Source organism: Empidonax traillii, unplaced genomic scaffold (genome assembly GCF_003031625.1).
Source record: "Empidonax traillii isolate 1590-97213 ecotype Southwest subspecies unplaced genomic scaffold, ASM303162v1 scaffold83:size2986645, whole genome shotgun sequence".
Lineage (NCBI taxonomy): Eukaryota > Metazoa > Chordata > Aves > Passeriformes > Tyrannidae > Empidonax > Empidonax traillii.
In genome coordinates, this window is record NW_020955276.1 from 1,377,720 (window position 1) to 1,392,558 (window position 14,839).

Below are 14,839 nucleotides of genomic sequence, written 5' to 3' on the forward strand. Positions count from 1 at the left end.
CAGTTGTGGTTTGAGATCTCCCTAGATGATCATCCTGCCAGCCTGAATTGTTCCGTGATGTTACTATCTCTACCTAATGTATGGATACACGACTTGTAGAACACAGCCAGGCAGCAATAGAAAATGATCAGTCAAGTGACTAATACGAAGGCAGGTACCATCTGTTATGATAGATATGGCAGCAGATGGAGAACTAAGGGTATTTCCTGTCTCTCTGCATGTTTTAAGACCCTCATTCTCCAAGTATTCCTTAAAAAAAAAACAAACCCTTTGTGGTCTTAGGTCTGCAATTCTCAATAATTTTTTAAGACAAGTTGATGGCTAATTGGACTTTTCCAAATGCTGTTTGTCAAAATAATACCTTGCTGCAAAATCAAGTCTCCCTTCAGATTTTTTAACTATAGTTTGGCAACTCTGATGCTGAAAACACTAACAGAAGAAAGAGGTGACAAGAGAAATCTGCATTGCTCCAGGCAGATAAGAGAAGAAGGAGAAGAAAGACAACAAAACCAAAATAACAGCAACTAAACACATTGTATTGCTGATGAACTCTTGTAGGGAACCCAATGCTTAAGACAAAGGAAAAATACCAGTTAAGAAAGTGCAAGAATAACTTTTAAACTATTTAGGATTTATGCCTAAAACACACAACATCTGTTCAAAAAAATCTTCAGTGGCACATACGAGTTAAGCCAAGCTGGAGCTGACAGAAGCTACCGGTTTACTTCAGAAACAGAAAAAAAAACTAGAGAAAATTCAAAATCTGTGTACGTAGACTTCATACTCTTACTGAAGTCTTTTTAAATTCACACATCAAATCTAACTCCATATTAGTGCTGTACTTGGGGAAGGTCACTAAAGGGAATGTTTCTGAGCAAGCATTTCCTCAATACTGTCTCTTCTGCTTTGAGGGCAATGTGCTCTACAAAAGTACATTAAAACCCTTAACTTCCCTGTGTTCCAAACAGAAGTCTTCTTGAACAAAAGTCCATGACTTTGTTCAAAACTGCATATAAACTTCTCCATTTTCGCTTGCTTAGTCCTCCATGTTTACTGTTGGATAACCAGAAACAAGCAGACTGCTGGACATTTTCCTTGTAGTTCTATGCCCACTCCTGATTAAAAGTGCCAGAAAAGAAGCATAAAATGGGATCTCAAGTCAGAAAGGCACTTTAGTTTCCTGCACAGCTCCTCCGCTGGCTGAGATAAACAGAAACCATTCCAAGACTGTGCTGGGTTTGCAAATAATACTGGAAAAGTGTCTCCAGGCTAAAAAGGGACCCATGACATTGCTAGGGTGAAATCCATACCTAGACAAAACCTCAATCATTTCAATTAGAAATCAGCTTTGTAAAGGACAAGAAATTGACCAAGAGAATTTACAATCAGTAGAGAATCTAAAGAGACAAAGAGTTTATGCCTCTACTTTCTCTGAAAGAAGCATAAGACTCTACAGGGAAGCTCTTACAACTGAGAGACATGGTTTCCCCCTTCATGTCTTCATTACAAAAATTTTAAATGTCTGGTAAAGCAGTTAGCTTGCTACAACACAGAACAGTATTCACTTGCTACGGACTCTCTTCCTCTGATTTTCTAATCTGCTTTTACTATAAGAACTCCACAAACATTAATTTTGTTTAAGTTAGGGTTTCATTTACATGCCCTGCAAGTCAGATACTTAATCTTCTCATTACTGTCCTTCTTCATATCTTCAAAACATTAGCCCTTCATAATTGTAATGATTCTTAGCCTCCAAGCCATGGAGAATCCTTGGTTTAAAATTAGTAGCATGTTTTATATTTTAAGTTTTTGTCTAAAGAAGCATATGCTTACAGGTGCATATTCATTTCCCTGAATACTTTTTCTCTGTCTCTTTCTCCAATAATCCACTATCCAATAGATCTTATGTATCTCTCACTCTCCCTTCTTTTTACCAAAGCTCAGAACAAAAACAAGATTCTCTTAACTCCTTCAGTAACTATCCTCTCTTTGCACAGTAAAAATGAAACAAAATTAAATGAAACAAAAGCAAAATCAAACCCAGAAAGCTTAAAATTCCAAATTTTTCTGGTACACACAGGTTAAAATACGTTGCTCAGAGTATATATACTTCTGACCAGTTTAAGCACAGAAAGGAAATACTGGACGATACACAAGAAGTATGTGCTGAGCTCTTAAACTGGACACAGACAAACAGAACTTTTGTTCTCTAAAAAAGTGAAAGAAAGGCAAGAAGTATCACACTAAAACATATATCAATCTTTCTTTAGTCCAAAATTTAAGTCAATTCATCTAAATAACAGCCTGGTCCTGACTCTAGCCTCAAGGGAATAAAATCCTTTTGCCCAAAAGTCAAGAATAAGGACTTTCCTAGGTATAGCTTTCGAAATTGAACTTCCCTTATTCAAAAGGCTCAGCTTCACAGTTTTTTTCTGATTAAAAAATTTCTTAAATTTATCATAAAGAAAACACTACTGAAAACAACTATTGTGGGGCAAGAGGAAAAAACTGTCCTATTGTGGGGCAATAGGAAATGGCTTTGCCTTAAACTGCTTAAGTAAAATACTGAAAACCAAAACTGAACATGATTTTTTTTAATATATTTTATTTCTGGTTGTCTGAAAAATGCTTCCTTCTCTTCCCCTCAAACTACATGCCCCAAGTCAATATTTTAATTAAAAACTTGCCTCATTATCAGCAGGGTTTCAGCTGACCTGCAAAGTAAGAAGCCACTCACAGGCATTTCAAAAGAAAACTCCACTGTACTAGGAAAGCAAAAATTCCTCTGAATAGTCTTTTTAAGAACAAATTATTAATTTTCATAATTTCTCTCCAAAGATCAGAACACATTTAAGCTTTGAACTATTTAACTATTGCCTGTAAGTCACAGATGTCAGTAAGCTTTTGTTGTATATATGCTCTAATACCCCATAGTAAGAATAGGGGTTAAGCTATATATTCGTTATGACAGGCTAATCTGTTTACAAAGAAAAAAGAAAAAAAAAAATCGAACACATGTAATCAGCATCCTATTCCAATTTTTCCATTAAATCCATTTCCCCTGTTTTTAAATAGCACTTTATAACTCACTTTAATATTTGGAATCAGTTTCATTTTGAGTGACTTAAACTAAAACAACTGTATTCAGATTTACATTACAGCAAATCTGGAAGACAAGGGCAAGGAGAGCATTTTATTCTATGGTGTTTACTGAAGAGAAACTACTGGACAGAAAAATGGGAGAATCTTAGTTTTTAAACATACCCTGAACTGGAGAACTGAACTAGACTTTCTTAGGTTTTTTTCCCTTTTATGATTTAAAATGTTGGTATTTCAAAGGAAAGTATCAGTGCTTAAATATGCCTCTTGTATATCCCATTTTTTTAAATTTTTTTTTTTTAGTTAGCCACAAATAAACATTATCAAGTCAACTCTGTTACGAAGTTGAAAGCATGTACTGAGAAAACCTCCAGCACTCTTAATTTTGTTATAATTTCTTCAGACTGCAACAGTAATCATGAACAGATGGGCATGATTAACAGCAAGTTTTATGAAGGTTTTAATAAACAGAACTTTTCTGAATTGACCTTAGCAAGCAATGCGACTTGGGACAGTCCAGCTGAGCCTCAGTGCTCATTATTTCAATTCCCTTATCCTTTACTGGGGAAGCCACTGTCAAACACTTTCTAATCTAAGAGGTTTACAGTTGTGAGCAAAACCACAGTCAAGGAGCTCACTCAATCTTTTTCTTGAAAAGCTTTTTGCATGCAGATTCAAGCAGAGAGCAGATGCCAATATAAAGTGAGAAAGGTTGTGAAAGCCAAAATTAAACTATGGTGTATATATTTATATTTGCATGTGCATCCAGGCACATTTTAATGTACCACTAGAACGTCTAAAATCAGTTAACTTTGTAACTTCTCAGCTGAGATACTGCAAAAGGAATCACTTAGAACTTTGTGTAACACAGCACCTAAAAAGATTCCAGGATAATACCTCAATTTCTGTCTTTATTAAATGCATATTGGTAAGTAAAAACTGGATGAAACATAACTGTCTACAGTTACATTTTAGAGATCTGTTTTTTAAGAATTTGAGGGATGCTAAATTCTGCAACAGGAAACTTTCCTGTACTAAAAAATTTAGGTAGTATTATATATTTTTAGACAATCACTGACCTACAGTAATATTTCATAGAGCTTTCTCTAAAGTGCTAGACAAAAGGAGCTTTTATTTCTTATTGCTACAATAAACCATTTTGTGCAGTGTAACTACACCAGAGCTTCTTGCTTTTGATTTTGTAAAATTTTTTTGCAATGTTTTTCACTGTGCTTGCTTGTCCTTTGCTAATAAAACTAATTCATGGACCTAAAACTCCTGAACAGAAACAAAACAACCTAACTGCAAACACAAACCAAGAAAGTGGTCTGCACACCTTTTGGTGTGCACTTCGTAGGGACAGGTAGCATTCGATTTATAAATCCAAAGCGTACAGAACTGCTTGCTTGAACCTACACAAAGGCTTGTTGTATTTAATGCTTTAACATTTTATTTTGTTGTCAGAACCTTAACAACTATTTGAATACACATGGTACACACACATTTTAGACTTCCAAAAGCAAGGTTCACTAGAGTAATGTGGCATAAGGGAGTTACATGACACCAAATAAAGCCTACCAACAATGGTAACTCCTCAAAGAAAACTATGAAGAACTATTTGACAAATATGTTTGGTGCACAGACCATTGCCAAACAGAAACCATAACACTTGGCCACCTCAGAATGAAGGTCTCCCTGACACTTCAGTTAAACTCCAGATAAACTTCTTGACGCTGATGAGAAAAGAAATAAAAGTGTGAGGGGGTAATTTTCACTCTTCAGAGATAACTTGCACTGTGGAATTGAGAAAAAATTATTGCAAAAGCTGCCTGAATAAACTGATTACCCTTGAGAGGGATGTTTTTTGCAACATTTTAAACTCAAAGTCTCTGCAAAATCTCTGCATGCATTCAATTCTTCTTCACACAAATTCTGTTCACTCCTAGCTTACCTCCTGTTTGAGTGATGACTTGAATGTCACTAGAAAGTGGTCCATCCCCAACAGAAGTAAAAGCAAGAACTTTCACAGAGTATGTTTTCTGGGGTACAAGATTCCCAATAGTGGTAATATGACTGTCAGCCACATTGTGCTTCATCCAGTTGTTAACGTGCTGAGTGGGGTCCATGGTATAATAAACTCTGTAACCTTGTATTTGCCCATTAGGTTCCTCGGGTTCTTCCCACTGTACCAAAATGGTGGTAGAACTCAACATACGGGCCTGCACATTGCGGGGGGCACTTGAAGGTGCTTGCTCTGAAGTCCTTGTTGACACAGGCTCACTGGGTGGCCCTCGCCCAATGTTATTTACAGCAACTACACGAAATTCATACTCTGAATATGGGCTTAGGCCAGCCACGCTATAACGTGTTGTGGCCACACCATCAATTTCTTTATATGGCTCCTCTGAGTTTTTGGGTTTGTGTTGGATTATGTAGTAAGAAACTGGCTCAGGGTTTCCAGAATCCCAAGTCAATGTTATGCTTGTTGCTGTGCTCTCTGTCACAACAGGTGTTCCAGGAGGTTTGGGTAAGGCTAAAGACAAATGACAAAAAATACAGTTAGCACTAGGTAAGAGCAGACGTTAATTATTAAATTAAGAAGCTTACAAACAACAAAACAAAATCATAACAGGAAAACTGAATGGAAAGAAGGTGTGATCCACTTAGAGGAAGCTTTTGGCAACTATGATTTCCTTCAAAAATCTATCAGAAAATCTTCAAGTCCTGTTAAATATGGTTCATTTGTCATAAACTAATGACACTGATTTTTGAAATAAATGTCGTAACCATACGCAGAAGAGAAATCTTACAGAGAGACAATAAACCATTACAGTTTATTTTCAAATATTTTTTGAATATCTAGTTTCTAATTACTCCATGAATATGATACTTGGACACCCAGCAACTTAAAAATCAAATGACTGGTTCATAAAGGTTCCTGCTGTTGACAAGTAAATGCAACATTGTACGATCTTTAACTGAAATGAAGGCTGGGAGCTAGACAAAGAAGAATAATGGAACGCTGTGGCTAACTTATTTTAATAAATATGACTTATTAAATCAGTAAGCATTACTGTTCTCTGAGCCTTTATTTTGTCTTATGCCACTGATTGGCTGGAATATTTACCCTCTTGATTTAAGAGTGCAAGTGGCACTGAGTCCCTTTCAGTGCAACACATTTGCTCAGAAGATAGCAATGAAAGAAAAAAAAGACTGAACTATGTCCATATATATGTGCTTGGGATATACCTTTGACAGTTATCTGCGCTATTGCTTCTATAACACCAAGGGTAGACATAGCAACACAAGTATAGTTTGCAGACTGTCTGACATCATTAAGCTCAAGGACGTTTCTCCCTATTGGCATATCATCCTCAGGTGTCAAATCTTCTGCTCCTAGCATCCATTTCACATATGGCATTGGCGACCCCACCGCAACACAGGTGATATTTACACTCCCGCCAGGCATGATCTCGTGATTTGTGGGTGGGATAGAGAACCTCGGTGGGACCCGTCGAACTGGAACAAAACACAAAAAAAGGTAATAACATATACAAAAAAAAAGAAACTCAGTCTTGCATACGGACAGCATGCAGTGTACAGACACAACTTAATGTTTTAACGTTTATTCCGATCTGCCAGAAAAAATATCTATATATAAGAGAAATATGAGACTAAGTAAGAATTTTGTCTGCACACAATGTGAATTATTCTGTATTTACTTGAGGATATTAATAGGCACATTCGTACAAAGGCTGATTCAAACCTATTAGGGCCCCACACATAACTAATTATATACTAACAATACACAAACACCATGCAAAAGATATACACGCACACGTGCACGCACACACACAGGCGCACATATATATATGCATTTTTTTATGCCCATACATATATATATGCACAGAAGAAAACTGGAAGGTCAACAGCATGCTTGAGTTGATCACCAACTTCAATGCTGTGTGCTTCCATTTGATGTGAATAAATGTGCTAGGCCACATTGTCACATCACAGTCCTGGAACACACTGCCTACAGTAAATTGAAAGTGCAATTTCATTTGCTTTCCGACTCAAAGTAGATGCAGCCTCAAGACCTCACACTAACACTGAAACAAACATAAAAAAATATATAATTGCACACAGATACAAATATATATATATATATATGCACATAGGTATACACATATACAAATATATATAAATATAAATATATATATATATATATGGAAAGAGAGAGAGAGTCACAGAAGAAGACTAGGCAAAGCCAGTACAAAGTACTGGATTTGGTCATGCAAGCAAGCAAATGACAGAAACAATAGAGAATCATGCTTAGGGAAATGTCTGAGTAAAAACTGCAGAGAGAAAAAGAACTCAAAAAGAAAACATACTGGGTGAGGAAAGAAAAACTTGGAAGAGATGGGGATAGGCTGACAGATAGATACAGGAGTTTAAGAGAAGCATAGAGGTTGAGGGAGAAGGAACTTAGATTAAATTTAGGGAGTTAAAAAGCAACTGCTAAGAAGGGCCTCTGGGGAAATAGCAGAATATTGAACATTCAGGATTCCACTATGCTCACAGTTAAAGGAAAGCAAAATAAGGATTGATAATATTAGACATTTCTGTATTGACAGCAAGGGGTGTCAACCTTAAACACATAGCAGGACATTCCACTAACAGAGTAGTTAATATTTAGGCAAACACAACACCGAGAAAATTACCAGGCAATAACAGATCAGTGTTCCTGCTTCAAATATTCTCAGTGGTGTGCACATGTGTGTAGGAGGTGGAAGTGACAGAGGTAGCTGAGAGAGGTAGGTTTGTATTTAGGCCTTTAATTGGACAGTGTACTCGAAACTGTATTTATTTGGCCTTAATAGAGGCTAATGATTAAGACAGTTTTGATTCAGAAAGAAATTAAAAGTAAAATAAGACTATGAGTGAGTTTTAAAAAAAAATAGGGAAAATTATATTAGTCTAAAACCTTTTCTCTTGGTTTGATTAAATTTCTGTGATCTTCTATGCATTCAGGAGGGGCTTACTGCAATGGCCTCATGAGTGAATGACAGGCAGAAGGGGAACAAGCAGAAAGCAAAACATCCGTAAGCGGCCAGTTCACAGAGGCCACACGAAGCAAACAGCAGGCAATGAGGAACTCCTTGAATTGAACAAAATCCTTATAGACAAAGGAGAGTCTAGTCTTCATGCGCAGGCTATTTAGAAAAGCAACTACTGAAACCATTCCTTGAAAAGCAGGCATCAGTATAAGCAAGAAATTAAAAGGGAAGAAAAAGCAGGAACACTGACCAAGTTTAGTAGACGTTAGTATCAAAGCTAAAAAGATTGCCATGCATCCAGGTTCATTCTCTCTTATCATGCACAACAGTTAGATAGATATCAGCACTCATCAAAAGCCATGACCAGGGCATTCTCTGCTTAAACATAACATTAACTTAAAAAATGCCACAATGCAGCTACATTCATTTCATTTGTATTCTTTGTTATTGGTTTAATTAATAGTTTTGTAAGGTGGGTAAAAAGTAAAAAACACACCAACCTTCTCGCAGCTCTGAGGGATGTAGGGGGTTTGATGCAGAACACAATGAAATGAGGAAAGGAGAAAAACAAGGGAAACACAGAGAGAGTAAAAAGGCCATATCAAGGCTTTCAACTGCTAGTTGAACATCTCTACTTGTGCTAATTAAACCTTCCTACCTCATCTTGAAAAGTTAGCATTTTCTACAGCTACAATGGTGTTCGAAACAATAGCTAGCATAATTTTGAAATTTTCCTTTGGATATAAAGGTATACATGCCTCATGCAGTACAGGAAAATCAGTATGTTGGAGGACAAGAGAAAGAAAATAAAAGATCAAATAACTTTCTATGGATGTTGTAACTATGAAAGGTTTTCCTTTTTCTTTTTTAGTTAGCCAAAAGAGTCACACCATATGAAAACATATCAGGTTGATTGAAAAATCAGCTCTAAAAAAAATTTCAAAATCAAGCTAGGCATTTTTTGTAAGGTAATCCACCCTGCAGTAACATTTACAGCTATTTATGTTTTCAGTCCTATTTCCCCCACCCGTCCCCTTATACTGTAGACACACACACATATATACACATATGCATGTATGTATGTATGTTATAGTCTTTGTTTTACAGAAATTTACATCAATCAGATGTAGCAAATACTGCCTGAAACAAAGCCTTTCTTTCTAGCTGAACTAATAAATATTTTCATATGTTTATAACCATTTCTACTACTGCACAGAGGAATATAGTTGTTTTCTTAGTAATCATGCCTGTCATATACACAGGTAATTTTTTAAAAGAATACAGCCAATTGACCACTATAATTCTAAAGGACCACACTTCACTCACAAGTCTTACATTAAATATATATATATTCATGCATATATAATAAGAAGAAACAGAAAAGAGGAAAATACAGTTGTGCTCCGCATACACCAAGTTATAAAGTTAGAAGCTTTCCCTTTGCAGTTACACAGCAGAAGTCAGATAGGCATACACCTCAATGCCTTGGGGTTACACTCAGCTGATTAGTAGCACACACAGCAGTCACTTCAGGAGTTTGAAAAGAAAAGCATAACAAAACAAAACCAATAAAAGAAAATAAATGCAAAGCACAGTTTAACTTAATTCAGGAGAAAAACAGAAGTTAAGATGTAAAAATATAAATATACTTACAAACCTTAACCCACAGGATAGACTGGACCGAAGAGTGCTTTAAAAGGACAAAATAAACCCCAAGCCTTTCCTCTACAGTTTAAAATGAATTTTACAACTGACACATTTACCATGGCATTTTGATTATTACAGTGGTAACTGTATAGACCCTGAGAGTATCTTAGCCCTGAACCTGAATGAACAGTGGATGCCAGGGTTATGTCATTCCTACCTCTGACATATAGATTGGCAGGGGCAGAATAGCGTGTACCCGCACTGTTGGTTGCAACACATTCATATTTGCCTTGGTCAGATTCTTCACTCAGTTCAATTTGGAGGGCACCTGTATGAATATAAAATACATTGCCAAAGAGACAGTCAGAGAAGGCTTTTTCTATCCAAAACAATACACCTCTCAACAATATGAAAAGCTTGTATGCGAAGGTCCACTCAACGTCGGTTCATTTTCTTGCTAAGGTGCACAGACAGAAAATGATGCAATGAAAAAAACAAAGAGATTATTTTTTTCACATCATCAGTGCTAGCACAGGAAAATAATTTGCATTTAGCAAAAAAAAAAACCAAAAAACCAAAACCCTCTAAACAATACTCTTTCCTAAACCATTAAAATGAAGATGGGTGAGACTGCTTCAAGGAAGAATGGCTTTTGAATAAAACAAAAGAGATTAGGTAGTTGGGTCATTATAATTACTTAATTTTTATTTAATTGCTTCAATCTAATAACAAAAGTAGCACAAAAGGTGGTACTCGTAAAAAAAGGCGGGACAGACTTCAAGAAATCTTCTGCTGAAGAAAGCCAAAAATGTGCAGCAATAACAAAAAGGCTGCTTGAAGTGAAAAAAAAAGAAACTGTATTAGTCATTTACAATCATCAAAATATTATTTTAAAGAAATAAAACTCCTTTAAGACATGCAGATTGATATGAAAAGAAAGACAGTTTTCCGCAACTTACAAGCTTAAAGCACGTTTGCTGAAAAACAAAGAGCAGTTGAATTAGAAGACAAAAAAGTTAAAAAGCATGGTCTACGCCAACAAGGAAGAACCAACCATCCACTGCTGAGGACCGCAGGAGGGCCCCCACAAGACACCCATCAAAATCCACAAGTGGGATTAGCAGTGTGGTGCCACAAAACCCAAGAAAAATACAAAATAAGAATTATAAAAGAAGTAAACAGTTTTGCTAGAGTATCAAAAACCAACAATACCACATACCACCAAGAATAATGAGTCAGTAACCTTTCATTTCCAAAGCCTGTAGATTAGAAGATCCAAAAATCCAGAGGTGAGAGAATTCCAAGAAAAAGAAACATGAAATAAATAAACAACAAAAAACCCCCAAAAAACCCACCAAAAAAAAAAAAAAAAAACCAAAAAAACAAAAAACACAATAAAGGAAAAAAAAACATTTCTGTAATTTTTTAGGGGGCGACATATAATTTTCAATTTTAAGAAGGTAGAGAAAAAAAAGCATTGAAGAAGAACAAAAACAAAAACCTTTTATGAAAGATAAGACAAAAAGAAGATAGTCCATGTTGTCTTCTGCATGTCTGCTACTGTTCTCCAGACCATCTTGGCTTTGGTCCAGGACAAGAACAGCTAAGGAAGAAAAAAAATGATCTTTTTTTGCTCCAGTTGGACAAAAAAAAAAGAGGAAGGAAAAAAAAGAAGAATAAAAAGGAAGAAAAATAAAAAAGAAGAAAAAGAAGAAGAAGAAAAAGAAGAAGAAGAAGAAGAAAAAGAAAAAAGAGGGACAAATGGTACGCTGTGACTGGGCTATGGCCAGGAGACCTGGATATGCTTGCTTTGAAGCATATCACAAATTAATTCTTATTTATTTATTTATTCATTTGTTTATTTATTTTAATGAAGAAACAAAAAAGGAAAATGAAAAGGCAATGTGAAGAAAGAAAGATCACAATATGAGAGTCACTGATCATAACCAAACAGGACAAAGGAAAAAGAAAATCAGATGATGGACATTTCTGTAGGTTTGTGTTTTGTTTTGTTTTTTCCCTAAGGAAAACAAAACAAAACCAAACCAAAAACAAGACAAAGATGAGAGGGATGAAAGGACAGAAAGAATGAGTAAGATCATTCTGTGAACGTTAGTTCAGCACTCTTACCTCTTATTGGTGTACCACCTGGGTGGATAATATGAATGCAAATAAGATTAGAAAGAAGAAGCATTAGTACGAGAAGAAGGAGGCTAGGGCTTTGGAAGAAGAATCAAATTAGATTTACAGAATTAAATAAGGTCTTAAGAGAAACTTGAATTACTATACTGTTAAAACAGGAATATATTAGATAGTATTATCAAGTTATAAAAGCAAGTTTCATTGTACCACAAGGGGCAAAAATGTTACAATTGGCTGCACTGCCATTCTCAGAGAAGCATCTGAGTTCTTAGACGTTTGGTTATATAGAGTTAGATATGTATCAAATATGCCTCAAATAACTTAAAGGAAACTTTACAAAACTGTACTTATGGCATAGTTTAGGAAAATACTGGAAATTCTATTTAAATATATATATATAAATCTATATATATATAAAAAGAGGATACACTGAAGGCTATCTCAAAACAAACACTGCAGTTTAGGCTGGATTATGGCATTACTGTTCTAGATCTACATGATACATGTGTACTGTTTCTTTTAGGTGTTGCTATGACTGCTAAGACAACATTTCTGTGGAGGTGTGCGTGTGCGCCACTAAAGGGATCTGGTGACTACACTGACTGTTAGTAAAATGCATGCCATGCATTTTAAGAATAATAAAACTAATCATATAATAATTATCACCATCATAATAATATTCTGAATATGGAAATTAGTGGGGGTGAAGTGCGCTTCAGAACTAAGCACTTACCAATAGATTCTGGAGATTTAAATACGGAGAGAAGAAAGACAGCATAAAAATATTATTATATTCCTTATAATTTGGTACAAAGTTTTCAGTTAAAGCTTTATATACTAAATCATCTATGTCACATGTGAAAAAAATCTTAATTTACATTAACAGAAGGTTAATTTACACAGTTCTGCTGACAACAAGCAAAAAGTCAGTTAACAAGACGATTTAACATCACAGGACAGGTCAAAAGCTGAGGATTCTGGGAAGACACGTGATTAAACATCTTAGATTCTACAACGATATCTACTACAATTGTTAAAGAAAAAAGCTCATTATATCCCAATGGTCTTACTTTGGGATAAGCTTTAAACCTGATAAATTTCGAGATTGTTTGTTGTTGTTGTCATTTTCTATTATTTAATCTAAAGAGAGCAAAAGAATAAACTAGGGCAGGAGAAGAGTGAAAGAACTGCTAGGGAGGTGCAAGGGGCAAAGAGAGAGAGAGCAGCAAAAGCTGGATTCTACATCAAAAGCAGACTTCTGTAGATCCAGAAAATGTAGGATTCATAAAGCTTTAGCGTGGGCGCACACTACTGTGGCTAAATGTGTTGGAAAAATGCTCAGCCAGCAAAAAAACCCCAACTTTATTCCATAGATTACCCAAAGATTTCTTTTCCTTTTTTTTTTTTTAAGGTATAAATCTGCATGGGAAGAAGTACTGTGCTTTATGTATTTGTGAGAGGAAAGAAGATGTGTCCAAACTGGCTAATCTTTGGTGAAGTCAAATGTGGAAAAGACAGTACAAAACACATTTTAAATTTTAATTGAAGTGTCTAATGCAGGTTTTGGTTTTGATGAATATAACCATTGGTACTCCTTGCAATTTCTGAATGAAGTCCAATGTTGAAATAAATTTGTTAAAAAAAATAAAAAGGAAAGAAGAAAGAAAGAGGAGAAAATGGATCCATCAAGTACTGCAAAAAGCAGTAAAGAAAAAAATTATCAAAAAATACAGTCACAGCAGTGAGCAATGTGGAGTAAACAGAAGCTGCAAAACATATAGAGACAGACTCTATAGAAAGCTATGACAACACCACAGACATGGACAACACACTTAGTAACACAGAAAAGGAGAGGAGAAAGAGAAATTATTACCTATAAATAAAAATTTCAAAAAAAGGAAGAGAAAGAAAAGAAAGAAAAAGTGAGAGAGAACAATTCTGGGCGTTGGTGGAAACAGTAACAAGACCCTACCTGAGCGTAGCTGCTTGATGCGGCCATTGTTGTTGCTTGTGTCAACAGGTAAGAAATCTTTGAACCAAGTTATTTCGGGATCAGGATTGCCACTGGCTGCACATAACATGGTAGCTGTGCGAGTTCGTTCAACCACCTTCAGTTGTGGTCCCATATCAATGGTGGGAAAACCTCGAGGAATTTGATCCTCTGGAAAAACAAAGTGTAAGTTGAAGGATTTCACATTTGTTACATAGTACTGCACGAAAGCCTGAATCACTAGCCTGCTTAACATTCAGGGGTTACCTAATTGTTTGTACATTAGGAACTGAATACAAGGGCTGAAAAAAACAGATACCCAGTCGGTATTTTTGGTTAACATACATTATCAAAAAGCTGATAAAAATTAAAAACTTCATAAACACTGGCTACAAACTTTATACTGTCTTATAAAATGCATTAAATCACATGAGATATACTGCATAGTGTATAATCATTGGACTTATACAATGGTACCTTACAACAATGATGTGGCTCTGCTTGCATGAGTCCTTACTATTTTATGTGATATACTGAATTACGATGTCTATCAACAATAACGAAAACCCCTTTTCTATACATCATACAAGTGCACAGTACAATCATGCAGTACAGGATCTGGACAGTGACCCAAAAGAACCAAGTTATGTCTCTTGCTTTGATCATTATTACTTATCTGCTGTTGGTCTTAATATTTACTGGCCCTGTGCTTCAGTTGTCCATCTGTAAGATGGATATGACAGAGCTTTATTGCTACTGAGAAGTGCTGTGAGGATGAATGCATTACATGATTTCAAAGCCCTGAGAAACTCTAAACATTGGAGCTATGTAAATTAGTAAAGCTAAAGTGACAGGATACTCACAACGATCTTGAATTAGATGCAACAGAGTCTATTAAGACACT

General features: G+C 35.6%; 1 protein-coding gene across 50 annotated transcripts in view; it reads right to left on the reverse strand.

The window, feature by feature from the left end:
- Nucleotides 1-14,839, reverse strand: part of PTPRD (protein tyrosine phosphatase, receptor type D) — a 1,139,994-nt gene that overhangs the window by 117,314 nt on the left and 1,007,841 nt on the right. For 26 of the 50 annotated variants that reach the window (XM_027881066.1, XM_027881067.1, XM_027881074.1 and 23 more), the window contains 7 exons: nt 13,918-14,106; nt 12,679-12,687; nt 11,934-11,951; nt 10,021-10,131; nt 8,657-8,668; nt 6,349-6,618; nt 5,051-5,632 (listed from right to left, as the gene is read on the reverse strand). In XM_027881066.1, coding sequence (XP_027736867.1) covers nt 5,051-5,632; nt 6,349-6,618; nt 8,657-8,668; nt 10,021-10,131; nt 11,934-11,951; nt 12,679-12,687; nt 13,918-14,106 — 1,191 coding nt within the window. The remainder of the gene's footprint in view (nt 1-5,050; nt 5,633-6,348; nt 6,619-8,656; nt 8,669-10,020; nt 10,132-11,933; nt 11,952-12,678; nt 12,688-13,917; nt 14,107-14,839) is intronic. The other 24 variants (XM_027881087.1, XM_027881106.1, XM_027881105.1 and 21 more) reach the window with 5 other exon arrangements.